Source organism: Mercenaria mercenaria, unplaced genomic scaffold (genome assembly GCF_021730395.1).
Source record: "Mercenaria mercenaria strain notata unplaced genomic scaffold, MADL_Memer_1 contig_4708, whole genome shotgun sequence".
In the NCBI taxonomy this organism is placed as follows: Eukaryota; Metazoa; Mollusca; class Bivalvia; order Venerida; family Veneridae; genus Mercenaria; species Mercenaria mercenaria.
The window spans coordinates 1-16,420 of NW_026462957.1; the positions used below are offsets into that span (position 1 = coordinate 1).

General features: G+C 32.8%; 1 protein-coding gene across 1 annotated transcript; it reads right to left on the reverse strand.

The window, feature by feature from the left end:
- Nucleotides 1-4,656: 4,656 nt before the first annotated feature.
- On the reverse strand, nt 4,657-14,026 carry LOC128554089 (uncharacterized). Its single transcript, XM_053535321.1, has 5 exons — nt 12,744-14,026; nt 12,094-12,136; nt 10,425-11,477; nt 10,049-10,108; nt 4,657-9,594 (listed from the first exon to the last, which is right to left on the reverse strand). Exons 1-5 carry the CDS (start codon nt 13,827-13,829, stop codon nt 9,530-9,532), a joined length of 2,307 nt encoding a protein of 768 aa, XP_053391296.1. The 5' UTR covers nt 13,830-14,026; the 3' UTR covers nt 4,657-9,529.
- Between the last annotated feature and the right edge of the window lie 2,394 nt (nt 14,027-16,420).

Here is a 16,420-nt window from a genome sequence, read left to right on the forward strand (position 1 = left end):
ATTCGTCATTTTGTTCATACAAACCGCCTGTTTGTTCAAGAACTCATTTTAACAGAAACCAGTTTAAGTTTATCATTATTTTTTATCCAAACCAAAACCTAAAACCCAAACCGGATTTTTGCAAACAAAAGCGCCCTTAGTTTACTTTATTCTAGATGAATTAGTAAAAAAACATTGTTTCAAAACGCTATGACCAGAGATGAATTCAAAATCAGAATAAAAGAATATTCTTATGACAACCGTTTGAGTTTTATACATTAATAATAAACAAGTAATTCAGTAAATAATATATTGTAGTAATATATCTTACATTGTCCCGTCCGCTTCTGCATCGGAATTCCACAAATTCTTTATAAACAAATATATTTAATACCGAGTTAACATGCTGAAAGAAAGTATGCATAAAGCCCATCATATAAAAATGTATAAAGGGGAATTCCCGCATTTCTTACATTGAAGTAGTTTTGAGTTATACCCCAGTCACACATACGGCGCGGATAGCTACGTCTAGCCACGGATAGAAACGTAGTAATCCGTATCATGAATGATCTGTCAATGTGTGTCATTTAAATTTATTTCCTTATGAATAAAGTCAATCTTAATTGTAAATTTAATGTTTTCAATGCATTATGATTATAAAACAAGTATGGGCCTAATAATTGGGCCTAAATCTAAGACTATTGTTATATAAAACTTGATATTAAGTTGATGACTTTACAAAACTAGGGTGTCAATCATAATTATGAATCGTTAGTAAGACTGCTTTTTCACCAAGGTGTCTGCATCCATTGGTATTTCGTACATGCGTTAACTATCTCCCACAATTTGTAACCGTCACAATTTGTCTTTTAAAAAATAACATGAAAAATGTCTTAAACAAAGAATATGTTGAAGAGAGGAAAGTCACGACAGGACAATAATTCTCAGGGTTTATAATGTTTTGATGAATTTGAAATGTTTACTACAGTTTTCTTAACCCTTTGAATAATGAATATCGTTCATGACGTATTCAAGCCTGCCAATCACAAATTAGAAGAAAAGGACTAAATGTCCAACAGGCGAATCCACATCCAAAGCACGCAGCCGCCCATACAGCACTCCGCATGGAAACATGGACATGTGTAACTGTATACACATGCAGACTGGCTGACCACATGTGCACAATAACACAAACGAATGCAATAATCACACCAATTTAACAAACAGACACAAATACGCAAGAAGAAGAAGCAGAAGCACAGTAGGATACCGCCTTGGAACGGTAAGCGGCAAAAACACCAAAGTATGAGAGATTATAACCGGCTTCTCACGACCAACAGAGCACAATTTCGGCCAGTCTTCTTGACAATATAGGTATGTGGTTACTATTTGATTGCCTTATATTTACTAGCATCTGTTTGTATAAATGAAGCTAAAATGTTTATTTCAATATCCTCTTCAATTTGATGTGAAAAAAAACCCATCTTTCACAAATTGCCTTCATAAGTCTTGTAAAACTAACGTGTAAATGATCTAAATCACTTTCGAGTTGTACCAAAAGGTCAACTTTTGCTAGTAAAGTACATAGATGTTGTTAAGGCAGTTTGAGTTGTCTCTCGTGAGCTATCAGACAAATGTGTGCAATAAAGACACGTGCTGATAATTTCCAGCCTTAGATGCGAATAGGTCGGATTCAAAGTAAGGTTCATAACTGAAGGCCCTGTCTTTAACGTAGCTGTTCCTATTGGTTCTTTGACCATGTTTGGTTTACTTATATTACCATGACATTGGTTTTAAAACCTCGATTCTTTGTCACTTAATGTTACAAGACTGCATAAAATGTAAATAACAATTTCAACAAATTGAGTAGAATAGCAAATAAGAGCCAGCATTTATTTCATATACTAATTTGTTTAATAAAAACAAAGACATCTAATACGTAAAGCCACGTTCCAAGAACGAGGCCTTCTGAAATACATGTATACCACTATATAACATAAAAACGTTTTCCGGTAACGCCCCTACTCAAAACGCGGTGTCCCACTGTGTTCCTGTGTTTGTCTTCGTTGTATATATGTTTTACGTTGTCCATTTATTGATTTTTGTACGTTCACGTCCATATTTGGCTGTTGGTAAAGGTTTTATAACTTTGCCAATCACAACTTAGGAGAAAATGACTGGAAGTCCAACAGGTAAAGCCACATTCAAAGCACGCAGACGCCCATACTCTGCATGGAAATAGGGGTATGTGTAACTGTATTCATATGCACAGTGGCTGACAGAAACGAATGAAATAATCACACAGATGTAACAAACAGACACAAATACACAAAAAGAAGAAGCACAGTAGGGTTCCGCCTTGGAACGAAAAGCGGCAAAGAAAAACAAACAATCAAAGTATAACTAGTCACGGCCAACAGAGCACAATTAAGGCCAAACATCTTGAGAATATAGGTATGTGGTTTCTATTTAATTGTCTATTATTAACTAGTCTCTGAAAATGAAGCTAAAATGTTTTCTTGTAAATAAAGTCAAGAACCGCACCGTCGTGAAAGATACGAATAAAACATGAAGTTTCATTATTTTGTTTAATCTTCAATTTGGCTGACAAATAAAACAGCTTTCCTAAGTTGCCTCCATAGTTCTTGTAAAACTAGCGTAAACTGTTGTTTATCGCTTTATAGTTGAAATAAAAAGTCTCCTTTTACTAGTACAGTACATGGATGTTATAAAGACTGTTTGAGTTGTCTCCCTTGCGCTATAGGTAATAGATTCCAGCCTTCAATGTATTAGGTCGGGTTCATAGTCAAGGTAAAACTGAAGACCCTGTCTTTTAACGTAGTTGTTCCTGTTGCTTCTTTGTCCTTGTTTTGTTTACTTTTATTACATGTACAATGACATTTGTTTTAAATATATATTTATTGCCATGTAAATGTAAATAACATTTTCAGCACATTTGTTTTAAAAAAGAATTGAAACATATCCATTAATAAGACAATATATATATATAATTTGCATAATTATTGTAAATTGTTAAAAAGCATCATCAGGCCTCGCTGCAAAGCTTGAATTTCATACAACTTGAAGAAAACAACGATCCTACAGGTCCAATAGAAGACGAAGAAACATTCAGATTATTTGACAACAGTTACTTGTCAATCGGAAGTGGTAAATATAGGGAATAGATGGTGAGTATGACACATATATTTACACAGTCAGTCCAAAGCTTACACGTATGTATATGGTGAAAAGGGTACACACATATGTTCATGATGAGTATGGCATACATATGTACAAAGTGCACAGCTTACATGTATGTATAGTACATTGTGAGAAGCGTACACGTGTGTACATGGAAAGTACGATACATATATATAAATGATGGATTCGATACACATATGTGTATATTGTGAGTATAGTTTCATGTTATATTGTGAGTAACATATACACGTGTATTTGGTAAGTAAGGTACATGTATGTAGATGGTGATTGTGATAGATATATGTATTGACGATTAGAGTTCACAGTCATATGTACATAGTGTGTAGAGTACACATGTATACATGGTGAACAAGGTGAACATATCTACATGAGTAGTAGGGTACACATACGTAAACGGGGAGTAGAGTGAACGCACGTACACGAAGAAAACGGTATATGCATGTACCTGGTGACTAGGGCGAATATATGTACATGACGAGTTCATGTATGTACATACGGAGTAATAATATATCCATGGCAATAAAGATACACAGAGAGTAAAGTACATGTACGAATACGTGTATCCTACACACCACTTTCATACACACACCCTACTCATAATTCACAGCGATTATATAGCCATAATATTTTTGACAAACTACTAAGATACGGCCACAAATATCAACGCCTCAGGGCTTATTTAGAAGCTAATATTAAGCGAAACTTAAAAAACACACTGAAAGTTTAAAATATATATCATTGACATTTTTGTAGTGTTGCATTGCATGATGGTCCTCTGAAAGTGTTTTCGAAGCCAGAGAATCATCACAGGAGTGTTAGTTTTACATAAGCTTTTTTTTATTTCTTATTATCCGTATTAAGGCACAAACGGCACCGACAGGGTTTATAGGTATAATTTGAGGGGAGCTTTTTCCCATCGAAAATCTTCATATTTCGATTAGTTATCAATGTAGAATGACAAGTTACCATTTCCGAATGACAGGTAAACAGTGCTGGAAGTCAAGTTTCCACTGCCGAATAAGGAGTTACCAGTGCCTAATAACATGTTACTATTGCAGACTGGCAAGTAGCCTCTACCGAATGCCGAGATACCACTGCCGGGTGACATGTAACCAGTGCCGAATGACATGCTTCCACTGACGAATAACAGGAAACTTGTGCTGAATGAAAAATAACCATGTTACCACTGCCAAATAATAAGCAGTACCAAATGTATATAAATAAAGGAACAAAATATACGATTTCATGAATGCGGAAGTAAAATTTTATGATAACACAAAATAAATTGCAAAGTTTGTATACCAAGTAATGTTTATATAGGTCACATACGTGCGTCCTATATTTTGTATACTGACAAAATAATTGTCATAATAATATGCATAATTGTGAGAAATATGTATATATTGAAAAGGGAATAATCATTCTAAAATATACAAAGAAATATAACAACAGAGATCAAATTTGAACAATTTTATATTTGAAATATGAAGAACACACTTAAAAATCCAATGCATTGATATTTTATTTCATTATAGGTCTTAGAGCTATTTTACCATTAACAATTATTAAATAGAACGATTGCTATTAAGTTCACAACTACTCAAGACAGTTAAAATAAGGTTTCCTATTACCATACATTTTTCTATGATGATGTGTTCATATACTACCAATTTATTATGGGTGTTTTATACTAAATTACGATAACTTTGAAACATCTTAAAACAACTTATGGCCAGACCTCTATAGAATTATAATTCTGAAATACGTATATCAACTCAAACAATAAAAGCTTTAATTCTGAATTCGTAAATGTATTTAAAAGTTTTCACATTTCTTCAATATATATATTATAAACTATATTATCCCCAAAACCAAAATGGAAACATAAGTTTTCTTGATGTTTCCATTCATATGAAAATTGAATGGATGCAGTCCAGTTATAACTGGTAATCCATACTATTAAATATGAGACTTTTTTAAAATGTAGCAAATTACATAACTTACTACAATAGGAACATGGATATTGTTTTCAAACACGACTGCAATACAACAGACACGGCCGAATTCTGACGAAGGATGCTGGACATTTAAAAGTGTTCCTGTGACAGAAAACTGGCTGTTAAAATCACTGGCAGAACTATGCGTAATTTGGCACGCCTACACATTTAACACAAATTTTCGTTCATCTCTTATGATTCCAGTTAGTATTAGTGTTTCAAACTCCTTGGTTATATATAATGCTTGGGTTACAATTTTGTTTACAAATGGATGTTTTACAACAAAACACATCTACATGATTTCTTTAAATAATTGTAATTTAACAGTAACACAATTATATTTGGTAATTAGATATTTTACTAGAATGGGACTATACTTGAAGATCATGAATAAACGGAAATTTCCATAACGAATAAATACAAAAACATGTAACTTCCAAGATGTACATAATTGTGATAACATAAAAATGTGCAATCATATAAAATGCAAACGGTTAATCTCATACACTATTGCGCCTGACGTTGTGCAGGCACAATAAGTAAAGTGTGACTGATGTGAAATAAGATCAGTTTGTTTTACAGGCTTTCTCCACACATCAGATATGCGTTTTAACTTGTGACTACGTCATTCGTACAAAACAAACAAATTTGCAGGTGAGTATTTAGAAATATATCTACAAATCCCTATTTTGTTGGAAGAAACATAATTATTCTGCTACTGTCAGCAAAATATAGTTCTTTTACTAGGAACGTTAAAAATAGATATTTTAAGTCCTGAAGTATACTTAAGATAAATTTGTCAAAAAAAGTATTATTAGGTTCTTCTTACATGAAAAAGTTAAAATGCTTTTTAGTGTGTGGTGGAAAATGACATTTTCAAAATCAAAGTCAATCGAATTCCTAAAACCCCTTTTCCTTGATTCAAAATGATGTTTTAACAGTTTAATTGTTAAGAATGTACAACGAAATTGACATATAAAATTCTACACCCGCATTAGGTTTTTCTTACATGAAAAAAGGTAAGAAGCTTTCTTAGTGTTTGGTAGAAAATGATATTTTCAAAATAAAAGTCAGTCGAATTCCTAAAGCCTTGATTCCTTTATTCAAAATGATGTTTTAACAGTTTAATTGTTAAGAATGTACAACGAAACTGACATGTAAAATGCTACACCCGCATCAATACGAATCTCTACCTTACACAATAACGCTCTTCGTCATCCAAAGATCATTATAAAATCCAGAAGGAAAAGTTACGTTCTAATAACAGCCACATCAAACTTCAAAAAATCTAAACCATAGTATACATACACCAACAAACTTTAGTATATACATTACTCTACATATGTACATCTATTTACTTTATAACTAATTGTGTTCAATCAGTGTTTTTCATTAGTATACACAATTTTACTTCTATGTAATATGTCTCTTTTTAAAAATCATACAATAACCGTAAGTCCAGAGACGAGAGTGATAACTATGCTTTTGTGGGTATATTTTGATTAAACAATAAACCTAGAAATTCCAAAATGTTGAAGCCATATTTGCTTTTTGTTGTTAAGACCTATATGTTATACTTGTTTCTACCTCTTTTTGAGAGGAAAATCACAAATTACACTGGGCCAAAAAACGATATTATTCGTTCAAATATTACAACCTTCATGACGACAGCATAAAAATAGAATAACAAACGTTGTCATATTTTCAAGTATGCAACTTAATATATCAATTCCGAAATATTAGACATTCTTAAAAAGCAGTCATATACAAAAATTATGATATAAACAAGTGTGCCTTTAATCATAAGTAATATGATAATTCAAACAATGAAAGCGTATCTTCTCTGTAAAGAGTCATGAAATGATAAATGTAAAAATGTACTATATATGCTATCGTACAAGGGGAAAAATGCATGAAATATTAGTGTCGAGAGTCGTGGTTGTTTTCATGCAAATAAGCAAGTTAGTAAGTATGTAAGTAAATAAATATTTCATTAAAGAAATATGTCTTTGATCAGTAACATAATTATATTTGGTAATTAAATATGTTTAATAGTATGGCACTCTACTTTAAAAACTCGGAAGAACATTAATAACCGAGAATTCTCATAAAGAATAAATACAAAAATATTGTAACTGCCAAAATGTATATAATTATAATTACATAAAAATGTACAATCATATAATATGCAAGCAGTTAATCTTAGACATATTGCGCCTGATGTTGTGCAGGCAAAATAAGTAAAAAGTGACTGGCGTGAAATAAAACGAAAAATTTCTTTTTCATGTAAGATTAACACCAACTTTCTCCACACACCAGATATTGCATTTTAACCTGGGACTACGTTACTCGTACATAACAAACAAATTTACTGATACTAAAGAAATAATTATATTTAAAATTCATTATTCTCTTAGACTAAATATAATCATTCTGCTACTGTCAGCAAAATCTAATTCCTTTACCAGGAACTTTAAAAGAGATATTTTAAGTCCTGAAATAAACTTATGATAAATTTGCCAAAAATGTATTGTGAAAACAGTTAAAATGCTTCCTGAGTGTTTGGTGGATATTGACATTTTAAAACAAAAATAAATCAAATTTCTAAACATCCCTGTCCTTTATTCAGCGTTTAATTGTTACGAACGAAACTGACATGTGAAATGCTATATCCACATCAATACGAATCTCTACCTGATACAATAATGCTCTTTGTCATCCAAAGATCACAATAAAATCTAGTAGGAAGTCACGTTTTAATAATGCATTCACCTCAAACTTCAAAAAGCTAAACAATTGTATACATACAAAAACAAACTGTTCTACATACATAAAGCTATCTATTTTTTTTTAACTAATTTTGACCAAACAGTCTTTGTCATTAGTATATACAATTTCATTTCTATATAATCTTTCTTTCAAATTCATTTAAAAACTAAAAGTCCAGAGTTTAGTGTGATAACTACGCTTTTGTGGGTATAATGTCGATTCTAACACGACCAGCAAATAACCTACATACATGTAGCAAAATCTATCCCGGGTTATTCTGCAATAAACCACTCGCGTGCAATGACGTCATCCGATCCAGGTGCGCAGCACGGTCGTTAAAAGTAGTTACCATTGTTTTGTAACACTGTTGATAGTAGTACGTCGTGTTAGAATCGAAATAATATGTTCCGAAGTGTGATTTATCGTAGAATAACCCGAGTTTTTCTTTCTTATGCGGAACAATATATCACTCAGGCTTACGGCCTTCGTGATATATTCTTACGCATAAGAACTCAAAACTCGGGTTATTCTATGATAAACCACGTTTGGGAACTTATTATTTCTTAATTATAGAAATAATCTAGAATTTCCAAAATGTTGAAGCCATATTTGCTTTTTGATGTTCAAACCTATATGTTATACTTTTTTGATACCTCTTTTTGAAAGACAGATCACACTGGGTCAAAAAGGATATTAGTGGTTCAAAAGTTACAACCGTCATTTACAAATGTTATGATATAAACAAGTGTGCCTTTACTTGTAAGTAATATGATATTTCAAACCAGGAATGTATATGTCATGGAATGATAAATGTAAAAATGTACTTTAGTCTATATATGCTTTCGTACAAGGGAAAAATTGCATGAAATATTGGGATCGATAATCGTGGTCGTTTTCATGTTAGTAAAAAAGCTAGTTAATAAGTAAATACATATTTCATTACATTGATATATACATTACATATAAACATAAAATTTCAAAAGCATGAAAGCAAGGAACCAGCCAAGTGAGACTATAAGTCATTTAGTCAAACAAGATAAATAATGTTCACAATCAAAGTGTATACAATTAGTGTATCGTTAGATGCAACAGTATGGCTACTATTCGAATAATTGATAAACATATTATTACCTCAATTGTATAAAGTAAATAAAGTGAAAAATCATAATTAGATGCAATATTACAGAGCTAAACCATTTATGACTGTATATCAAAAGAAAGAAATTGAAAATGAAACACAGAAAAAAATGTATGAATATTTTCATAAGTTGAGAACGGTTTTTATGAAAGTACTCTCCAACATTGTGGTATGCGATGCAAGAACGGAAACACAAAACTACATATTATTAATTTAAATTAACATAAATGTTTAAACTAATTGTTTACAGCCAGCCATTCTAACATTACTAATGTACAAAAAAGTCAAATATGTTGACAAGAAATTTTCAACACATATGTTATCAGACAATTGTCGTCATCATCTTATGATTCAAAAACGAAGATATTCGAATTCAAAATCGGAAATTCAACACTTAAACGACACGCACAGTAGGTATTTCAAACTACTTCTTTTTTGATAAAGAACAATTAGGAAACCACTTCGCGTGCTCTTCAGTAGGATCATCATCTGAAATTGTTAATATACATTGGTCAAATACAAACTAAAGACCCGATAAGATATAAAAAGGATCAGCAAACGTTTACACAAGAGTGACTTACAGTGCTTCGTCCTCAAATAAATCTAACTAAAATTGAGATATTCAAAGTTATGTTAGATATGGATTGTAAAAGCTGTTCAGTGTATTTACATGTGTATAACTTCTCTACGCTAGTAATGTTTCGACATAATGCAACCACTTGTGAGTTATCACAAAGAAAGCAAATCTGACTTGCAGCACGACCTTAATTATTACCGTGCGAAGGGTGCATTTAAATACTGCCTTAAGTATAAACATGTACGTTCAATAGTATGTGTATAAGTAAAACTGTTTGGTTTGATGGATCTTTACCTTATAAACAGACTGTTTTTCTTTTATTTTCATTTAAAATATTTCTAATTCAAAATATATTTCAGTATTTACCTCTTTCCCATTCAGACAGGGAACCACCACACATGTAGCATTTTGTGACGTCCCTCTCACCTGAAATTGATAAAAATTACTTGTCATTTGACAAGACGGACTCATTTAATATATATTTTGAGATGATTAAGTCTTTACTATACGTATAATTGTCTATTTTAGAAATAAAACAAAAGTAGACTATAATTGTGGATGGTTACCAAATTAGAATGGTTAATGCTAACAACATTACCGTTATCAATTGTCTGATGGCAACCATAAATAACTGCTGCTATTTTATCACTGGTGTATTCGCAACTGATGAATGTACATATGCATTTTTATGAAATTATATGTAAACATATCTATGTGCATATACAATTAAATGACTTCCTACCAGTGTAAAACTGTCCAGCTAAAGCCATTGCTTGTGGCGTTTGTTCAAAGATAACTGTTTCGCATCGGTGAAAAGAAAAAATTCTTTCTTCGAGGGTCGAATAGACTGTTCTGCACATATCTCTTTCATCTTCTTCACTTTTCATGCAAAGTCCAGATGCGGCCGTTTCCGTGTCAGTCCTAGACTGAAGGCGATTATTATCTATACTAAATTGTACAGGTATTTGTTTGTTGCAGTCATTTAGGGGTATGGGTAACACTCTATCTTCAGGGAAGATTTTTCTAGTGGATTCCTTTTCAATTCTTGATACTACTTTATTGGCTTGACATATGGGATATGATTGCAATGCTGCTTTATTTGCTTGACCTGAGGGATTTGATTGTGATTCCGATCTTGGTGTTGAAGCTGTGTCAGAGCGTGACATTTTAAATTTTGGCTTCCTTGCTGCCATCGTACCTTCCACTGCAGTGGAATGTTCAGCATCTGGTTTCTTATTTGTGACAACGGTACTGACTAGTCTCGAGATGTCTGCCCCCTCTAATTCAACATTCACCCGATCGGCACTGGTCCTTCCAGATGGCGCCGAAGTGCTCTTTTCTCTCCCTGATACAATGTTGATACCATCAGCTTTTCTTTGAACTGTTTTTGATTTTTTCGCGGTATCTTCGCCTGGCCTACTTCTTGTGTTTGAATTACTCTCAGCATTTAACAAAGGTGGTTTTGAATGAACATTTGTTGAACTTGTTGTGGGAAGCGTTGCCGAGACAACTGAATGTGAAGAATAAGAGGGAGACTCCCTTCCGCTGTTGGCTATAGAAATTGTGTTAGTAGCAGACGTCGCGCCATTTCCTATGGCGGTGTTTAGCAAAGATATATGTGGTCTTACAGTAGATAAAGTACCTCCGCGTGTCACACAGTAATCATTCGTCGGTACTGTGACTGGTTGGCTAACTGTTCGAGGTTGTTGAACAATGCATGGTACTGGGAAGGTATCCGTTTGTAATAGGTCAGGTTCTCTCACATTTCCCACGCTCGGTGAACTTACCAAGGCACCTTAAACAAAAAAGAAGGAAATTAAAATTTACTTTTAAAGAATTTCTAATAATATATGAAAATGAATTTATTTGATTACTTATGCTTATGCTTAAAGTATGTAAAAACTCGGTAAATCACTTTCATCAGTTAAGGATTTTAATGAAATCCTAGATCAATTAAATTATAAAAGGTTTCTTCAGCCGGTTAATTTGATTTTTCTATCTTGTATTCCGCTATACCATATAATCTAATAGATGGACTTTGCAAGCGAAAATGCTGCAATTTTCGAACGTAATTTCAATAAACCATTTTGCTAGGAAAATTGTTAACAAGCAATGGGTCATAAAACGCAGCCTCCCCTAGTCGTGTATGAAGGGATGCGTGAATGATTGATATGTACATATATATACAAAATAGATACCCAAGAATAATGACAAAGAAGCAAATAGTATTTACTTTGACTGCGTATGTTTGAGTACATTTCAATTATGTTCACATTCCATGACATTCATACCTACAAAGTTGTAGAATTTCGGTTTCAGTGGCTGGGTTCTTAGAACGTGGCATTCTGGTGCATGCTTTTATCATATTTTTTTTTCTTCTTAAAACGTATGAAAAGTATTAATTAGCTTACCGCTTGTAGTTGAAGGCTGTGATTCCTGCATTGTCTGATGCATCTACAAGTAAAGTTGATGTAGGCATTATACATTTACGATAACAGAATGGTAAATACAGTATTTGACTTATAATGATTTTTTAAAATTGAAGTTTGGTTATATTATGAAAATTAGTTTTGTTTCTTAACTATCTTAACAAATGTTAAAGCAAGAAAAAGCATTTCCTAGTCTGGAATCGAACCAGAGTTGCCTCGGAAATAAAACCTCCCCTACCATCTCAACCAGTTCATCACTGAAAATTCGTAGTATACGACCGGTTATATAAGGCTTTATTGTGAAGGTAGTTTACATTTGTTACATTGTGATAATACGCTTTTCATTTTTAAATAGAAAGATTTAAACATGTGTCTCACTATACGTTTAATCCTTGTATTTGAATATCGTCATTCGAAAGTACTTATTTCTCTTAGCTAATGCGATGTTTCATTCATATATATATAGATATTTGAAAATATGACATTGCTCTAGTCGTGTCGACCAGTAACGTGCAAAATGACCTCTGAAATAATTATCCCTTGATAATTGTTTACTTAGCATATCGTCATATCTACAATATAGTTATTTTAAAATGACTGTTTGGGAAATTCACATCAAAGAGGTTACTTACAAAAGCTGTGTTTCCTAATCTCATCCGCTCGCCATTATCTCGTGGACGCAAAGATATTTCCCTTTCCTCTTGTACAGGTGCATTTCCAAGCATGAAGTTGGTAACTGCGGTTGCCCCATAATTATCTGCAATTGTTTCAGACGAATCTTCGGTGGCGCGACAGTTGTCATAGTGATGACGTTGGTCTGTATTTTCCGTATCAAATATGACACCACATGAAAAACACTTTACTTGATTATCACGGTCACAGAAAAACCCTTCTTCAGCAAGATGCATGCTTCTGACTTCACAGAAAAACAACCGAGTACAAAGGCTTAATGTAGCTAATCTAAAATGCTCCGTTTCGAGATGTATTCGCCTCATGAACTCGTCATCTAGGATTCTTAACAGTTTCTCACTTGTATCCCATAGATAAATGGTTCTTTGCTGCGGAAGATAGCCTAGGGCAAATACAGTACTGTTAAGCATATACTCAAAATTCAATGTAAACAGCCAATGCATTGTTTCATCCGATTTCTTTCCAACATAAGTCATGGATTTACAATCAAACAATGTCATACTGGTATGTTTAATTCTAAATACTACTGTCTGTTTAAATCTGTGGTCAGATAAAGGTTTGTTACTCATGTTATTCTGTGAACTTTCCTTCTTAAGACCATCTTTCTCGTTGTCTTTGTTTGTTTCATTAGATTCAGCACTGGGCTGAGTGTTATCTGTAGGATTTGCAATACCGTTGCTGCTCCAACGTTGCTGCTCCAATGTTACAGATCCAACGTTACAGTAATCATCACAATGGATATCACAAAATCCATCTATTTTATCTGTTTTCTCTTGAAAATCAGTTATGTCTTCCCTTTCCTCCTTGTTCATAGCTAATGTTTTTTCATTTCCATTTCGATATTTCACTCCTGTTTCCTTGAAACAATGTTCATTTTTCATAACTGCAGATTCATCACTTAAATCCGTACTGATCTCTTCAGTTGTGGAACAAAGAATTTGTTTTGGGGGTCGTTTGTCCACAGACTCTGCATTATAATGCAGCTGCTTTTCAGTCATACCGTTGTCACTATCTTTTCTGGTTTCCATGATAGAATAAACCTTTTCAAGTTTTAACTTAAAACCACGTGCACGAGCGCAATGCAAGGCAAATGGAAACTTTTAAACTTAATGTACTTACAAAATTGGCATTACATAAATTTGTAAACAGAGATGTGTGTGTTTTGTTTAGTTCAGTCTCCATTTTCAGCTTTTGTTAGGTTTTCTGTATATTCCTTTTAAACTCCTGACCTGTAAGATAAGAAATTAATTAGTGCACATACTTTCACTTTCAGCATGTTTGAAATTGCGTCAACTGTACGTAACAATCGTCTATGTTCGTTTTGCCTACCTTTCTATGTTACTAACACTGTAAAATCGGTAACAGTATATTATGACTGCAAAATTGTTGAAAAAGACGTTAAACCCGAATACACACACACGCACGCGCATGCACGCACGCACACACACACATTAAGAACTTTAATCATCTTATGAGCGTTTGAACGAATTTATATTTACATTGGCATGAAGACCATTCATTACAAGTTGGCTTGTATAAAACAATTTGTAATAATGATATGATAAAGACATGCATTTTGTCAGATATTAACACGCAGATACTTTCCAAAACGTTGCTCTTGTTGAATGTATTTAATGTAAAACAGCTTATACAAGCTAATACAAATATTAGTGCTGCATATTCGTGAAGACAGAGCAAAAGAACATAAAAAAGATATCTGATAAATCTGAAAATTTACCATGTACATTAAATAACAAATTAAGCTTCAAACCCTTTGTGAAATGTTTTCACTTGATAGGAAAGTTTATAGGCATATGTTTACTACACGTTTGTAAAATCTTTTTAAATCTCTAAACAGATAAAACAAAATTAATTAGAGAGCTTATGACTACAAAAATGTATAGCTCACTTATCAATCAAAAACTTTTGAACTAGGCTTACAGCTATGACTGATCTCTGTCTCCGAACGAGAAAGTAATGTTTCCCTGCTTGAGGGTACTTTGTCATATATTTTTGAAAATTGGATTGTTTTGCATGGGTAAAGGGTATAACTCTCTTACGCTGCACATATATAAGGGCAAAGACAAATTTCAAAATTCTGTGAAGCAGGGGATATATAACTGTATAAAATTCACCGAAACGTTTGGGTGCAGGATCTCTATTAGCTGAAAATCTTGGTAAAAGTTATATGACTGATAATCAATGTTACCTATGATAAATTTTCAGATTAAAAAAGTAGAAAATAATGTATCTATAGTGACAACAAGATGTTTCAAAGATTTGCCTTTTTCAATATGACACTCACTTGTAAAGTTTATATATTCATTGAATATCTTGTATTTAAGGTAGTTCTGCTCGTTTGGATCGAAATGTTTAGAATGTGATTAAACTTTGATTTTTCAAAACTTCAGATTATACCTAGAAAATTCAGCAAATAAAAAGGATAGGGTCGGGTGCTTGATTTTTTGTTAGACTGATTTGAAAATCTTGGACTTCGCGCAATTTTTCATAATGGGAGTATATGGGAAAATCATCACATTTAAAACATTTTCGCGAATAGAAACTTTTCTACAATGCAGATTTTGATAAAACGTCTTACAGTTATAATTGAACATTTGTTTATGAAATAAAATGTATAGGTCCATGTGCTTATTTTTGAGTCAGTTTACCATGATAAAAGTGAACAGAATATTTCACGCTAAATTTAAGATATTATTTTGAATTATTTAACGTGACATATGTTTTAATATCATATTTCGACTTTAAAAATATATCAACAGTACCATTTAAATAAATTTACTCTCAGGTTGTTATTAATTCATAGAATGATTTTCAATTCCGTATGCCGGATCCAGCCTCTATTCTACGTTTTCCGGATAAATGACGTCACACCATCACTTCCGATTTATAAAACGTGCAGAACTACCTTAAAGGGGAGATTAATACTGCGTTTTCTAAAATTTTATTACTTTCTGTAATGCCTGTTATCTATATTGTAATGCATGTTCACTAATTTCCGTAACGACTGTATAAACGAAACCACGTTTGGCTGTACATGTTGATGTACATGTCGTAAATTATAACCTCACTGTTATTCAGGAAGTATTTACTATGTGCGTACAAGTAGAGAATCTTTATGGACAAGTTTCTTGCCATCTAACAATGCCCCAGTGATTATCATTATCAGTTATATACTTTATCGGTACAATCAACTCTACTTTTTCCGGGACAAGTGGGCATATCCTTATTACATATTGTGAACAACTTTATCTTTGTTCCTCAACTAATGTCAACTTTATGAATTTTATAGGTAGATAAAATTATTTATGTCATTGTTGTACATTTGGGGCGAATTGGTCCCATTCTGAATTATGTTAATTTATGTACTACGGTAAAAGCCAATCTGGGAAATTCCTTTTATCACGTGATACCGTTGAACCAATCGGGAAACGGCATCTTCCTTCTTCGTCAGCATTCAAGAGTGAATAGCACGCTTCTTTCTTTAATTTTATTTTGGCTAATTTCTGGTTTTATCTTAAGTGATTTGGTTGAATATTTATGGTAATCTTATACACAACATATTTGTTAACAGTTACACTCTGGTTTACTGCAGTACGGA

What these genes read in the sequence shown, in the direction of transcription:
- LOC128554089 (XM_053535321.1), bottom strand. Translation starts at nt 13,829, where the DNA reads ATGGAAACCAGAAAAGATAGTGACAACGGTATGACTGAAAAGCAGCTG. An exon ending in GATTAGGAAACACAGCTTTT is followed by an intron (nt 12,137 to 12,743) that starts GTAAGTAACCTC and finishes CTTTACTTGTAG; the next exon opens with ATGCATCAGACAATGCAGGA. An exon ending in AGCTGGACAGTTTTACACTG is followed by an intron (nt 10,109 to 10,424) that starts GTAGGAAGTCAT and finishes TATCAATTTCAG; the next exon opens with GTGAGAGGGACGTCACAAAA.